This window comes from Balaenoptera physalus (assembly GCF_965194825.1).
Source record: "Balaenoptera physalus genome assembly, chromosome: 12".
NCBI classification, from domain to species: domain Eukaryota; kingdom Metazoa; phylum Chordata; class Mammalia; order Artiodactyla; family Balaenopteridae; genus Balaenoptera; species Balaenoptera physalus.
In genome coordinates this window covers 57240520-57257120 of record NC_138897.1, presented here as the reverse complement: position 1 = coordinate 57257120, position 16601 = coordinate 57240520, and the positions used below count along the sequence as shown (strand labels likewise).

Sequence of the window (16601 nt, the reverse complement as noted above, 5' to 3'; positions counted from 1 at the left end):
GGAGGCTCTTGGATTTCTCTTCCTGTGTCCAGGTCAGTTGTCCTCTCAAATCCTTTCCTGATTTTTTCAACGGCTCAATGTAACCTTTTTCTCCTTGGAATTTCATTTTTTCTCCTTGGAATTTCATTTAGTATTTTATCTGTACCTCTCTAATGCCCTTGTCACTTTCAGTTGTAAAAAATATGTTTATATAATATCTTGTCTCTCATTAGACTACACTTTCCTCTAGGTCACTGTCATATCTTCAGGTTTTTGTTTTGTTCTGTTTTTTTCCAGATCCTCCACAGGAGGTAGTTTAGTAACCCTCACATATTGTATTGATATATAGTCAACAAATTTTTATTTACTCAGTGTAAGAAAATATGTTTGGATTTGTAAACCACTAAATTATTAACAGATTTTTGGAGTATGATTAACTTTTTTTCTGAGAGGTTAATTGTACTTACTCTGACTTGATTTCTTTGATATATCCCTCCTAGTAAAACACATGCTTAACCAGTGACATAATATCAAGGATTGATAATTTTGTGCTGGCAGCGGTAGAAATTATAGCCCAAAACTGAGTTTCTGCTTTATAAATAAGGATGGATAGGAAAATTTAGTCAAGGTAGATTCAAACAAGGAGATACTACTTCAATAGTATATTTAAGTTACTAATAACATAACTATTAATGAAACATAGAGTATGACTAAGGAAGAAAATTTACTTAAGTGTGCTTACATTATAAAAATTACACTGATATTCAGTGTTACATTTTATGATCAGATTTATTTCAATAAATGGTATTTGAAATTAGTAGGACTGAGTAACCAGATGGAATGCTTTCTTGCTCAGTATGAATAATTAAACTATACTCCCCAGTACATGAGGTACTCTTTCTTTTTTGCCCACAAGCATTACACAGAATTACCAGTTAATCATTTACATGAAACTTGCACAATATGAGATGTAATAATCACTACCTAGTAACAAATTAGTTTTGAACAGTAGCATTAACCCTGACTAACATTATGACTTAGAATTTGAAATCCTAATTCTCCATGATTGTTGTAACTGTTGAAAGAACCTGACATACATCTTATTATAGCTATAATTTGTGCTTTCTTTTTACATTATATTTAAGTGAATGAAAAGAATACTCTACAGGAAGAAAATAAAAAGCTTTTTGAACAGCTGCAGCAGAAAATTGAGTAAGTATTTTTTCTTAATTGTGGCAGAAAATTGAATATTTTCCCCTAGCTTCTCTTTCTTCATTTTACTTAGCTTTGCAAACTGTAAAGATATATTAAGAGTTAAAGGTTTCATTTTTAAAAATTATAAAGTACTCTGCAAATGAAAATATAAAGAAAATCACTATATTTTTGTTCTGGGAGTATATATGAAGAGTGTGTATGCATCTCTTAGCTTAGTGTGTGAATATATAAAAATCAAAACATTTTAATTTAAAGCATTTTAATTTTTATAACTTTATTATAAATAACAAATCATTCAAATAAATTATTTGAAATACTTATATTTTAAATATTTGAGTTTTGTTACCACCTTTCTAGGCCTGTCCCAGAAACTTTATAAAAGCAATCTGAATAATTATTTCCTCTTATACACTTCTCAGGCCTGGAGAACTTCCTCCTTTTTTATTTCTCATAATAAAAATAATAACTTTTATCTTGTGTTCCAGTTACTCTTCTTTGTGTTTTATGTTTATTATTTCTAATCCTCACTGTGACTCTTCAAGGTAGTTTTATTATCTTTACTTTATAGATGAGGAATCCACATCTTAAAAAAGTCAAGTAACTTGCCATGGTCTCACAACTAGTAGATAATGAGACATCACTCAGAACCCCATCTTCTGACTTAAAAGCCTCTGTTCTTTCCATTATTTGACAGCGTCTCAAAAAAAGAATCTGTTTTTCTGGGTCTAGTCTGACTGATGCCAAGAAGAGTTATGGCCAGTTCTTAGTTCCCATTTATGTAAAGCTTATATAATATTTTTTAAAAGTTAGGATTCAGGATAGTGTTAGTGGTTTATAGGGTTTTAAAGACTCTGTTGCATCTGAGTGGACATCTACAAAAACTTTGCTAAACTATGTAGACGTAACATTAATTTGGCTTACGAGTAGTTACTGTCTTATGTATAAACACATATCACAAGTGGAATTAACATCTTTATCATATCAGTATATTTTTAAGTAGTGGATGTCCAGTAGGATTTTGATATTTCTCCCATGTTATCATGAATATTGGTCCAATATTCAGCCCACTGAATATTGGTAGCCAAAGAGAATTTTGAGGGGGGATAATAGATGAGGAAAGAAGGCTATCAGGCCAGACGGAGGTTATCAAACGTGTGTATGAAAATGTCAACCCTTTCTCATTTTACTCATGCTGCATATTGAAGTGAAGCTAGAACACAAATTCACAGTCTTTTCTATATGATTCCAAAACACAAAGTTTTTTTTTTTTTGAAAAGTTACAACCTAATCTCACTTCAATTGACAAGATACTTTTTATTATAGTCGTTATTTGTCCCACTTCCTGTGAGCATTCCTATGCTTCACTGTGATAATATCAGTGTGTTTGACTACAGGATGATACCTGAGGCTCCACTGGAGGTGTTTTGTAACAAGCTGTATATGCTCTGCATCACCCTTCATTTTTTTTTTAATAGATCTTTATTGAAGTATAATTGCTTCACAATACTGTGTTAGTTTCTCTTGTACAACAAAGTGAATCAGCCATGTGCATATATATATCCCCATATCCCCTCCTTCTTGAGCATCCCTCCCACCCTCCCTATCCCACCTCTCTAGGTCATCACAAAGCACCAAGCTTATCTCCCTGTGCTATGCTGCTGCTTCCCACTAGCTATCTATTTTACATTTGGTAGTGTATATATGTCCATGCTACTCTCACATCGCCCCAGCTTCCCCCTCCCCCACTGTGTCCTCAAGTCCATTCTCTATGTCTACGTCTTTATTCCTGCCCTGCCACTAGGTTCATCAGTACCATTTCTTTTTTTTTTTTTTTTTAAGATACCATATATATGTGTTAGCATACAGTATTTGTTTTTCTCTTTCTGACTTAACTTCACTCTGTATGACAGACTCTAGGTCCATCCACCTCACTACAAATAACTCAATTTCGTTTCTTTTTATGGCTGAGTAATATTCCATTGTATATATGTACCACATCTTCTTTATCCATTCATCTCTTGATGGACATTTAGGTTGGTTCCATGTCCTGGCTATTGTAAATAGTGCTGCAGTGAACATTGTGGTACATGTCTCTTTTTGAATTATGGTTTTCTCACGGTATATGCCCAGTAGTGGGATTGCTGGGTCATATGGCAGTTCTATTTTTAGTTTTTTAAGGAACCTCCATACAGTTCTCCATAGTGGTTGTATCAGTTTACGCTCCCACCAACAGTGCAGGAGGGTTCGTTTTTCACTACACCATTTCCAGCATTTATTGTTTGTAGACTTTTTGATAATGGCCATTCTGACTGGTGTGAGGTGATACCTCATTGTAGTTTTGATTTGCATTTCTCTACTAATTAGTGATGTTGAGCATCTTTTCATGTGCCTCTTGGCCATCTGTATGTCTTCTTTGGTGAAATGTCTGTTCAGCTCTTCCACCCATTTTTTAATTGAATCGTTTGTTTTTTTGATATTGAGCTCCATGAGCTGTTTATATATTTTGGAGATTAATCCTTTATCCATTGATTCGTTTGCAAATATTTTCTCCCATTCTGAGGGTTGTCTTTTCATCTTGTTTATAGTTTCCTTTGCTGTGCAAAAGCTTTTAAGTTTAATTAGGTCCCATTTGTTTATTTTTGTTCTTATTTCCATTACTGTAGGAGGTGGGTCAAAAAAGATCTTGCTGTGGTTTATGTCAAAGAATGTTTTTCCTATGTTTTCCTCTAAGAGTTTTATAGTGTCTGGTCTTACATTTAGATCTTTAATCCATTTGGAGTTTATTTTTGTGTATGGTGTTAGGGAGTGTTCTAATTTCATTCTTTTACATGTAGCTGTCCAGTTTTCCCAGCACCACTTATTGAAGAGGCTGTCTTTTCTCCATTGTATGTTCTTGCCTCCATTGTCGTAAATTAGGTGACCATATGTGTGTGTGTTTATCTCTGGGCTTTCTATCCTGTACCATTGATCTATATTTCTGTGTTTGTGCCAGTACCATACTGTCTTGATTACTGTAGCTTTGTGGTATAGTTTGAAGTCGGGGAGCCTGATCCCTCCAGCTCCGTTTTTCTTTCTCAAGATTGCTTTGGCTGTTCGGGGTCTTTTGTGTTTCCATACAAATTGTAAAATTTTTTGTTCTAATTCTGTAAATAATGCCATTGGTAGTTTGATAGGGATTGCATTGAATCTGTATATTGCTTTGGGTAGTATTGACATTTTCACAGTATTGATTCTTCCACTCCAAGAGCATGGTATATTTCTCCATCTGTTTATGTCATCTTTGATTTCTTTCATCAGTGTTTTATAGTTTTCTGAGTACATGCCTTTCACCTCCTTAGGTAAGTTTATTCCTAGGTATTTTATTCTTTCTGTTGCGTTGGTAAATGGGATTGTTTCCTTAATTTCTCTTTCTGATTTTTCGTTGTTAGTGTATAGGAATGCCAGAGATTTCTGTTCATTAATTTTGTATCCTGCTACTCTACCAAATTCATTGATTAGTTCTAGTAGTTTTCTGGTGGCATCTTTAGGATTTTCTATGTATAGTATCGTGTCATCTGCAAACAATGACAGTTCTACTTCTTCTTTTCCAATTTGCATTCCTTTTATTTCTTTTTCTTCTCTGATTGCTGTGGCTAGGATTTCCAAAACTGTGTTGAGTAAGAGTGGCGAGTGTGGCCATCCTTGTCTTGTTCCTGATCTTAGTGGAAATGCTTTCAGTTTTTCACTATTGAGAATGATGTTTGCTGTGGGTTTGTCATATATGGCCTTTATTATGTTGAGGTAGGTTCCCTCTATGCCCATTTTCTGAGAGTTTTTATCATAAATGGGTATTGAATTTTGTCAAAAGCTTTTTCTGCATCTGTTGAGATGATCATATGGTTTTTATTCCTTAATTTGTTAATATGGTGTATCACACTGATTGATTTGCACATATTGAAGAATCCTTGCATCCCTGGGATAAATCCCACTTGATCATGATGTATGATCCTTTTAATATGTTGTTGGATTCTGTTTGCTAGCATTTTGTCCAGGATTTTTGCATCTATGTTCATCAGTGATACTGATCTATAATTTTCTTTTTTTGTGATATCTTTTTCTGGTTTTGGTATCAGGATGATGGTGGCTTCATAGAATGAATTTGGGAGTGTTCCTCCCTCTGCAATTTTTTGGAAGAGTTTGAGAAGGATGGGTGTTAGCTCTTCTCTAAATGTTTGATAGAATTCACCTGTGAAGCCATCTGGTCCTAGACTTGTTTGTTGGAAGAGTTTTAATCACAGTTTCAATGTCATTACTTGTGATAGGTCTGTTTATATTTTCTAATTCTTCTTGATTCAGTCTTGGAAAATTGCACGTTTCCAAGAATTTGCCCATTTCTTCATGGTTGTCCATTTTATTGGCATATAGTTTTTTGTAGTAATCTCTTATAATCCTTTGTATTTCTGCAGTGTCAGTTGTGATTTCTCCTTTTTCATTTCTAATTTGATTGATTTGTGTCCTCTCCCTTTTTTTCTTGATGAGTCTGGCTAAGGGTTTATCAACTTGTTTATCTTCTCAAAGAACCAGCTTTTAGTTGTATTGATCTTTGCAATTGTTTTCTTCATTTCCATTTCATTTATTTCTGCTCTGATCTTTATGATTTCTTTCCTTCTACTGACTTTGGGTTTTCTTTGTTCTTCTTTCTCTAGTTGCTTTAGGTGTACCCTTCATTTTTAAAAAACTGAATTCTGAATCACATCTGGTTCCAAAGATTTCAGATAAGTGGTGGTTGACCTACATTAATTTATGTTCTGTGAATTAATTTTGCGCATGTAGCTTATGGTATTTTGAACACATCAGCCCTGATATTTATGAATTCCAAAGATAAATAAGATAACTAGTCTGTAGAGATTATACAGAATTAGATGGGTGAATGCCTCCAAAACCAAGGTTATAAAGTGAATTGTAACTAGATAATGTCATTTGCTTGGTCAACTGTGAATTCTCATTTGTTCAGAATTAGTTTATTTTTAGTGTTCTCAAATTCACAGATTTTTCTGTTGAAGCTCATTGATACATTAGAAAAGAAGTAAAAGCTGAAGTTTGTAATAACAGTGAAGATCAGTCATATAGATGAGCTCAGGGCATGTATGTTTTATTTAGTACATGGCCTTAGTCAGAACAGTTTAGGAGGTAATCTGTTGTGTCTTTCAGTTCTCTCCTGAAATTTAAGATAGCTATTCTCATAAGCCAACTTCTTTTACAGCTTGTTCTCCTCAAATTCCCTTTCGCTTTCAGTCAGAAAAAAAAATAACAAGTATTATCTTGCCTGAAATTTCCCTGAACTTTAGAAAAAGTATTATTTTATTTATACTTGTTAAATGCAGTAATTCTGACTCACCTAATCTGGGTTTGATGTAACAGATACCTTCCTTTTTTGTTCTTGTTTTTGTTTTGTTTTGTTTGGCTGCATTGGGTCTTTGTCACTGCACGTGGGCTTTCTCTAGTTGTGGCAAGCAGGAGCTACTCTTCGTTGCGGTGCGCGGGCTTCTCATTGCGGTGGCTTCTCTTGTTGCAGAGCACAGGCTCTAGGCGCGCGGGCTTCAGTAGTTGCAGCACGTGGGCTCAGTAGTTGCAGCACGTGGGCTCAGTAGTTGCGGCACGTGGGCTCAGTAGTTGGGGCGCATGGGCTTAGTTGCTCTGCAGCATGTGGGATCTTCCCAGACCAGGGATCAAACCCACGTCTCCTGCATTGGCAGGCAGATTCTTAACCATTGCGCCACCAGGGAAGTCCCACAGAGACCTTTTATGGTAGGACATTTGTTTAGTGACACTATAGTAAGAAATTATTCAGAAAAAAATTTGCTGTTATAAAGTTCAAAGTATATACTCAGCTGTACCAGTCACAGAAAGCAAGTAATTAAATAAGCTAAGTGTTGAGGTCATGACTTGTTTTGGGGAATGGATGAGCTGGATGTGAAAGTTAAAGGAGTCTTCTTTTTTGTTTGTTTGTTTTTTAAAACCCAAGTCCTCGACAGTGAAAGCACAGAGTCCTAATCACTGGACTGCCAGGGAGTTCCCTCAGTGCTCTCTTTTAAATTGAATTCCTTGTATAACTTCTTTAACAAATAGCCATTGTTTGAATACCTGTTATACAGGTTCACTGTGTCCCAAGCCTATTTAATTTTAACAAGATTATACTGTTTAAAGTTCTAAGTTTGGGTAGAAATCACTGCACAGAGTGATATTTGTTGATTCTGATTTTTGCCTTCTGGGACCATCTGGAACAAGTTTACACCCCCCCCACCCCCCGCCTTCTATTTGATGGCCCTTTGTTTACATGAAGACAGGGTACGGGGCCCTCCTGAGTCTTAATTGTAAATAGGTAAATATACAGAGTAGATATTCTCTATTCATTAACTGTTCTTTGTGAGACATTACTTCAAGACTCTTTAAATTATCATTTCTCAAAAAAAAATTATCATTTCTCTTTAATGTTTCAGTTTGTCAATATTTTAATTAATTCAGTTGTCTTCTAGGTATAGTCTGACCAGTAGAGCAATACTGCTTCCTCCATTTTTCTGTATCTTTTTACTTATATTAATGTGATCAAAACATACATACATTACTGGTGGTTCCTTACCGGGTTTACTGCTAACTAGAACCTCTAAGTCAAAGTCTTCCCTATGGCTTTATAGTAGTTGTTATGGAAACCTTATATCAAAGGAGTCTTCATTGTAAGGTAAAGAGCACTATTGATTAAATACTATTTTCTGGGCATCACATTACATTTTTACATATATTATTTCTTTCTCACGACTTTCCCACAAAAACGAAGTAGGAAAGTACAGTACTGTATCTACTTTAATAGAGGCTCAGAAAGGTTAACTAACTTACCCAGTGTGACTAGTAAATGTCAGATGCAGGATTTGAACCCAGGTCTACCTCAACTTCAGAATTTTTAAACTCTTTGTATAGTTTTGTGCTAAAACAGCCTTAGAAGGTTACCTGCATGGTGTCACCCTGCGTAGGTGGATTCCCTGTCTTCTTACTCACTTCAGTGAGGCTTTTTATCTTGCATTTATCCTGTTCTATTTCATTTTGTTAGATTTGGCCCATTATTCCAACCTCTGGGGGTCTTTCGTATGTTGATTTTTTTCCTACCATGTATTAGGTTAGCTTTTATTCTCAACTTTGTGTCTTCCACAAATTCAATGAATTTGCCCTCAGCGCCCTCATCAAAATCAGTAATAAACGTTGAATAAAACCTGCCTGAGGATGGAGCCCTGAGGCATACTTCCACAGGTTTCCTCATCGATATAATTCTTTGTCTGATGGTGTTCAGTCAGTTTGGAGTCTGTCTTTCTCTATTAGTACCAAGTTTGTATTTCTCCCTTTTGTTTACAGTGAGAAGATATCAAGAGAGTCACTGTCAGATGCCTTCCTGAGAGCGAGATATGCAGTAGAGCATTCCTCAGAAAACTGGCTTAATAACCCTATTTTTAAAAATTAGTCTTATTTGAATTATTCATATAATAAACTGGTTCCAAGAAAACAGGGTATCAGACTCATTAGTGTATATTTCAGGGAACCCTCTTTTTTGAAAATCAGAATATTTAAGTTAACCTGATAGCTGTAACTACATTAAATTTAAATTATATTTTAACTGGAAGTGTAAGTTTTTGGAGGAGGAGAAAAGCTTGAATATTAACAGCTTTTTTACAGACTCATTATGAAGTGAGACCCTGGATCCTTACAGCTCTTAGAAAAATGAACAACTAAAATTGTTTTGACAGGAATTTAAGGGGAGGCTCTCAGGCCGTTAGAAAGAAAAGTGGAAGGAGAAAGATGGCCAATGTACATAATTAACCTAAAGCTGTGGCATAAAATTTTAACTTTTCTCAGAAAATCAGAATGAGACCTAATGCTTTAAAGAAGAAACTTGGTTAACACATGGAAAGTTGTTTTGTTTTGGTTTTTTTCTTTTTCTTTTATGACAAAGGACAAAGGAGGACAAAGCCAGCACTTGTTTACTTAGTTTGGACACCTCTAGTTAGAGCTGGTTTTGTGTGTGTGTGTGTGTTTGTATGTTTTTTCCTTTTGTGATCCCAGCTACTTCTAGATTGACTCTGCCAGGAAATCAGTTTCTTCTAGTGACTCATTCATGTTTCAGGTTGAATTTTTATGACTTAATAGGCAGGTAGCCTGTGATGTGATTAATTAGAGTGAGGTCAGATAGATTTCATACTCCATTAATTTGTAAGGGTTTCTCGTATGACTTTAGTTTACTTTGTTTTTTCCAGAATAAGATGGTAGAATTGTAGGTAGAGATTAGATATTAGCTCTAAAGATTTTACTCAGTGTAGAGTATAGGATTATAGACCACAAATAATATTCATATTATCTAGGAAATTAAGATACAAATCCATTAGGAAAAATTAATCTCTTTTAATTAAAAAAAATCTCTGTTGGTCATAATTTATAAAAATCTCATTATTCTTTGTTTGAAATATGTAGTATTACAAATTGATATGAGTATATTAGGACAGACTGGTTTTATCATGTAAAGCCTAAATGCCTGACAGACTGATAAAAATTGGTGGCAAATAAGGTCAGTGATGCTTGACATGGGAAAGGCAGTTGAGTTAAAGTGCATTAACTTTATTTTACTCAATACCCACAATTCAGTCCAAACCCAGTCTTTAGGTGCCTTCGGGCCTGAATTGAATTGGGCAAGAACATATGCCTAGATCAGCACAAATTTATTTTTCTAGTGAAATCTGGGAACCTCTCATATTCATTCATTCAATAAATATTTATTGGGCATGTACCAAGTACCCACTATTGCACACACTTGTGATGTATCAATGAACCAAAAAGGTCCTTATCCTCTTAGAGCTTACTTTCTGGCTGGTGAGCAATAGACAAATCAGTTATGTACTATGTTAGAAAGCAGTAACTGCTATGGATAAAGTAACAGCAGAATAACAAGGAACCAGAGTACTAGGGTGTGGGAAGGGGGTTGCAGTTTTAAATAGCATGTTCAAGGCAGGCATTGACGAGAAGGCAAACACTTGAAGAAGATGAGGTAGTTAGCCATGTGAAATCTGGGGATGAGCATTCCAAGCAGATGGAACAGCTGGAGCAAAGAACATAAAGTAGGGGTGTGCCTGGTGTGTTTGAGGAGCCTCGGGGATGCGAGGGTGGCTGGAGTAGAATGTAATAGGAGAGGAGTCAGAGGTAATGGGGGAGGGGGATGATCAGATCAATCATTATAAGGAGTTTGGCTTGTGTTTTCAGTGAAGCGGGGAGATGTGGCAGGTTTTAATCAGAAGAGTGACATGATATGACGTAAGTTTTAATAAGACTGTTCTGACTGATGTGTTGAGAGTACTGTGAGCGTGGATAGAAGCAGAAGTAGAAATTCAAAGTCTGAGTCCTACTTGTAGTCAGTCATCAGTCCCATGGTCTACACCAAGGATAACAGTGTTGTCCTGGGAGTCTGGCTGCCAGGGTTTAGGTCCTGCTTCTGTTAAACGTTTTTATTTTATTTTATTTTTTATAAATTTATTTATTTATTTTTGGCTGCATTGGGTCTTCGTTGCTGTGCGTGGGCTTTCTCTAGTTGGGTTGAGGGGGGGCTGCTCTTCATTGTGGTGCACGGACTTCTCATTGTGGTGGCTTCTCTTGTTGTAGAGCATGGGCTCTAGGCACTTGAGCTTCAGTAGTTGTGGCTCACAGGTTCTAGAGCACAGGCTCAGTAGTTGTGGTGCACGTACTTAGTTGCTCTGCAGCATGTGGGATCTTCCTAGACCAGGGCTTGAACCCGTGTCCCATGCATTGGCAGGCAGATTCTCAACCACTGCGCCACCAGGGAAGCCCTTACTATTTTATGTTAGTAAGTGATTTAACCTCTGTGTCTGTATTTTGTTTGTAAAATGAGAGTAATAATGATAATACCTTATACTTAAACTGATACATGTAACGCTTTGAACAGTGCCTGCCAGTGTAAACCTGCAACAAATGTTGGTATTACCAGTGTTAGTATTATTTATCACCCTGAATTTGTCATTTGCCAAGTCTTGTTTATTCTGTTGCCACAGTGTTTAACACTGGTCCCTTCCTTTCCATACCTATCTTCAGAAATCCAGTTCAAACCCAGAGAAGCTCCTGTCTGAACTATTACAGCCACTACTTCCTTTCTTTCTGTCCCAGTCAATCTTGCACAGTCTTGCTGCTAGATTGTCACATTACTTCCATGCTCTAAAACCTTAATTCCTTTCCTCTTGCTTTCTAAATTATGTATGCACTTAGTCGAGGCTCTCCTTCATGTAGTTCCAGCTTGTCTTTCTCTAACACAAGTACACATTACTGCCAGCCTTTACTCAAACTTGGAGGATCCTCTGCTGATTTTCTCTGCCATTTGAAATTCTTTTAATTTCACCTCAAGTACCACCAACTACACTTTCTACTTCACTTCTCACAGTAATATTCCCCACCTGGTACTCTAGTCATGTGAGTACTTCTCTAATCCTTGTATTTAGACTTGGAACATCAGATGCAAGGAATTATATCTCCTACAGCTTCATACCTGTGTTCTGCTGTCACTCATACCATATGCTAGATGTTTTAATAAACATTTATCAAACTAATTTTCATTCAGTTGTCCTTATTTTCCTCTAGGAATGATCAACCACAACAAGCAACCGATCTTGAAACTGAGGAAGATGTTATTCCAGATTCACCAATAACAACCTTTTCATTTTCTGGCGCTAACCGACTACGAAGGAAGGAGAACCTCCACGTCCGATACGTAGAACAAACACATACTAAACTGGAGCACTCTGGGTGTGCACATGGTGAGGATTGGAGTTGTAGTTTAGTTACCTGATTCTGTTTAAAAAAAAAAGTATTCATCGATTGTTAGGAAGATAGTCATTTTTCAGGTAGCTTACGTTACAACTGTAAGTTTAACTTCCATTAGTGAAGTGACTGGGAAGGCATCTACTGCCCGTATTATGTATCGATGTGTGTTGCTTATCTGAATATGTAAACACTCAGTATTTTACAAAGGTAGTGAATAGTTTTTTCCCTTTTTTCTTTTTATTTAAAAACTATTCCTGTGTGTATATATCTGAGTGGGATACATGGAAAGAGGAGATATCCTAACATTAAGTTCCACCTACTGTGTGCTGGTTATCATGCTGATTTGAATACATTATTACTGTGTTTTAATCCTCATGACAGGTTTGAGGTAGCTACTAGCACCTTCGTTTTATAGATGAGGAAAGATTTACTCTTTAGAGGGGTTAAGTAACCTGTCAAGTAAGTAGATGAGTCAAAATTCAAATATAGATCTTCCTGGCTCTAAACTTTTGTACTTTCCAAGTCTTATCCACAGCTACTCCCACCAACGCTTTAACTAGCTATTTTTATTTTTTATAATATGTAGCACTTGGTGGTAAATCAAGAAATGGCTTTATAATGTATCTACTTCGTGGCTTGTCAGTGGCATATTTCTAATTCCAGGCCAGTTTACCATTTCTCCTAAATGCTTTGGAACTACCTTTTCACGTAGTCCTGAAATTTATCCTGTGACGTGATACAGTGCTTATTCCTTTTAATATTAATCTAAAAGTAAATATTTCTAAAACTTTCATCTTAACCTAAACTGTTTGTAACAAGGAAAGCATTTGAGGGGAAGGAGTATACACAGTCTTGGAGATATTTTTCTAATGCAAATAAATTGTTGACAGTAGCTATGCCTTTTAAAGAAACAGTAGATCTTAATCTTTGATACTGGAAAATTGACACAGTTTTCCCCCATTTTATATGAGCTTGCGTCACCATCTAGTGGAAAACAAAAGAATTGTTAAAAATCTTACACGTAATTAGCTAAATTAAAATGTAAGATCATGGATTTAGAATGAACATTTGTGGGCCTTTTAGTCTGGTATCAGATAGAACATGAATCACTACAGATAAGCATCGGCATAATTTAGATCATGTTTAAATCCATCTGAAAGAATATCCAGAAAAACAAATCACAGCAATTTTCTTTTTTAGGAAAAGTCGTCTTTTGTATCTAGTAAAATGCTCTTGGTTTATTTCTTCATTGTATGAGAATAACCTGTAACTATTTAAAACTTTGTCAGTTTTAATCTTGTTCTGATCATTTTTACTTGGAATATGAAATTCTGCTTTTAAAATATGCTTTTGAGCCATGCAAATTATGTTAAAACTAATTTAATGACTAGTTACTCCTTTTCTCTTTCTAACCACCCATGCTTGTTTATTTTTACATGTATACTGCTTTTTAATGATAATTTCTAGTTATAATTAGTAAAAGTCTATTTCCCCTTACTTTGTCCTTCTTTTGGTTTTCTTTGAATTAAACCCTTAAATAGTGGAATGATTTCTGATAAAGCATGTTTCAGCTTTCCTTCCAGAAAATGAAAACTCTAAAACAAAGATTGAAAAAGCTGTATGATGCAATATTCATTTCAGATGAACCTACTGATTTGCAATGATACACAAGGAAAAGATACATTAAAATATTACAACTCTAGAAGGCTTAGGTCAGAAGGATTTATCTGTTCCAGTCCTCTCTACCCCACTGTCCTAACTTCCAACTTTGTTTCTCAGTGAAACTAAAGGAATAACCTTTTTAGAATATTAGTTACGTCAATAAAATGCACTTCTAGTGCATTTAAAGATAGATTTGTATTGGCTTATCATTTTTCATGATTGATTGTTTATATGTAATCTCTCTTCTTTTTTCCCTTAGAATTGAGAAAAGTACCAAAGTCTTCAACTCATCCACAACATAAACATAATGAACGTGAAATTCTAGTGGCTGACACTTATGATCAGAGTCAAGCTCCAGTGGCTAGTAAGCAAGATACTGAGATTACTTTATAAGTTTAAAATTGGTGGACAAGAGTGACCATCTGAATTAGACGACATTTTAAAATATTTTCCATATAATTTTGTTTGTATTATTTGTTGTTTAGCAGTCTTTTTCATATTGGAATGTAATGTTATCCTGTTATTAATTCATATTAATATCCCTATCCACATTAATTATAATTGCTAGTAATTTTAAGTAAATAAGGCTTTACTGTGGTTTACTCATTCATTCAGCAAATATTTGAATGCCTAATGTATACCAGGCACTAAACAAAACAAAATCTTTAACCTCATAGAGCTTACAATCTAGTTGGGGAAGAGAGAAAATAAATATATGTCAGATGGATCAGGGGCTCTGAAGAAAAATAAAGCAGGGTAAGAAGAGATACTAGAAAGCCTCACTTTAAAAGCAACATTTGAGCAGAGACTGAGGGAAGCAAGTGAGTCGTGTGGATTTCCGGGGCAAGGGCATTCCAGGTGGAGAAGTCAGTGAGCACAAAGGCCTTGAGGTGAGCGTGCTCTTTGGTTTGACTGAGGAACATTAAGGAGGCCTGTGTGGCTGGGGCGGAGTGAGTGAAAGGGAGATTGGTTTGGGCAACTCTGTTCTTCAGAGTTGCTATTTGCTAAGAGGAGAGAGACGGAGCAGGAGGTTTGCAGGGTGGCTGAGGGTAGGGGTTTGGTTTTGAGGATATTTTGTTTTCAGATGCCGGGTAGACATTCAGGTAAAGATTTTGGATGGGTAGGTGGGTGTGAATGTAGAGAAGTCTAGCATAGAGATACAAATGGAAGTTGTTAGCATGTAGGTGGTGTCTGAAGCCACGAGACTGGATGAGATCGCCAAGCAAGTGAGTGAAGATGGGAAAGAGATGTTCCAGTACTTAGCCCTGAGGCACTCCATTATGTAAAGAAGTGATTCTCAGCTTTTTTTTATTATCACTCCCACCTGGCCTTTTGAGACTCCCCCCCCCCCCCATCACTTCCCCCATGGGATTTTAATACTGCAGATACACTGTATTGAGTGTATGTATCTCTGTCTCATACATAAAAAGATTTTTCTGCCCCCCAAGAACCATTTTCACCTCCTCGGAGGCAGTATCGCAGCTGTTGGGATGGTGATTTAGAGATTGTGAAAATGAGGAACAACCAAGTAGCCAGAGAAGGAGCTGCCAGTGAGATAGGAGAACCAAGATAAAGTGGCGTCCTTTAAACCAAGAGAGAAAGGAGGGAGTGGTCACTGTGGAGAACAGTGCTGATAGGTCGCAGAAGATGAAGACTGAGAATTGACCGTTGGATTTGGTCCCCTGGGGATCACTGAGGGTTTAACTCTTAATGAGAACTGTTAAAGTGTAGGGGTGATCACCTAGACTATCACGTTCAAGAGAACGGGAAGGAGCACTTGTGAACAAGTCCTTCAGGGCCTTTTTGTGGTGAAGGGGGAAGGGAGAATGGACAGTGGCTAAAGAGAAACATGGGTCCAGGGAGGATTTTAAAAGATGGACTATTACAGCATATTCAGCATGTTTTTATGCTGATGGAATGATCTTGTAAAGAGAGAAATGAGTAATTCTGGAGAAAGAGGGAACAATTGCTAGATCCTTGAAAAAGTGAGAGGAGATGAAATGCAGAGCACAAGTGGAAGGACTGGCCATGGTTAATCACTTACCATTTTATATTAGTACAGAGCCTATACTCTGAAAGCTACGAATCATTTTATATTAGTGTACGTATGTTTGTGTGCATGTGTATAGACAGACTGTCAGGCAAAGGCTGCAGGGGATGTTAGACTGTGTCAGAACCTTGCTTCTCAGCACTCGGGAGCCCGTTTTCTTCCGCTGCTGCCAGAACTTTACTCCATCAGTTGTTCTCTTACCCTGTATCTCCAGCTTCTCTGCAGGTTCTTTCTTTTCAACATAATAATACATGTTGTCTTTTGTCTTTTAAAATAACCCCCTCTTAATTGTCTCCACTCTTAGCTAGAGCTTCTCTTCAAAGCTGAAAAAGCCGTCTGTGCTCAATTTCTCCTTTCTGTCAACTTCCATTCACTCCAGGAAGAAAAAGGGGTGCAGGGGAAGGGAGGAAGGAGGGCGGAAAAGGGGGAGAAAAGGGGACACATCCTCACACTCTCTTCTCTCACTCATTACATTGGAACTGCTCGGCAGTAGTCATCAGAGACCTCCTGGTTGTTAAATCTAGTGAATGCTTACCAGTCTTTATCTTACTTGACCTTTCTATGACATTTGACATTGCACACACTCTTTCTTGAAGTGGTGCCACTCTCCTGATTCTCTTACTTATTGTTCATTTTTCACCTTCCATTACTGGCTATTCTTTCTCCATCTGTCTTTTAAATGTCACTGTCCCCAGTATATATGATCCTTGGCCTATTCTTCTCTCATTTTCTGTTTCTGGAGGAATCTTCACTTAGAGTTAGTATTCTGCTACCACCTATATGATAATAAGTTCCAAATCTATCTCTTTCCAAGACTTCTCTCTTGAATTCCAAACTGATGTATCTGCCTGCT

General features: G+C 36.5%; 2 protein-coding genes across 8 annotated transcripts in view; one reads left to right on the top strand and one right to left on the bottom strand.

Annotated features, from left to right (window-relative positions):
* LOC309640245 (uncharacterized protein) overlaps positions 1-16601 on the bottom strand; it is a 645560-nt gene that overhangs the window by 504590 nt on the left and 124369 nt on the right. The gene's annotated exons all lie outside the window — the stretch shown is intronic.
* RBBP8 (RB binding protein 8, endonuclease) overlaps positions 1-16601 on the top strand; it is an 81543-nt gene that overhangs the window by 35451 nt on the left and 29491 nt on the right. For all 5 annotated transcript variants that reach the window (XM_082418658.1, XM_082418657.1, XM_082418656.1 and 2 more), the window contains 3 exons: positions 1125-1191; positions 11854-12029; positions 13958-14062. In XM_082418658.1, the coding sequence (XP_082274784.1) occupies positions 1125-1191; positions 11854-12029; positions 13958-14062 (348 nt within the window). The remainder of the gene's footprint in view (positions 1-1124; positions 1192-11853; positions 12030-13957; positions 14063-16601) is intronic.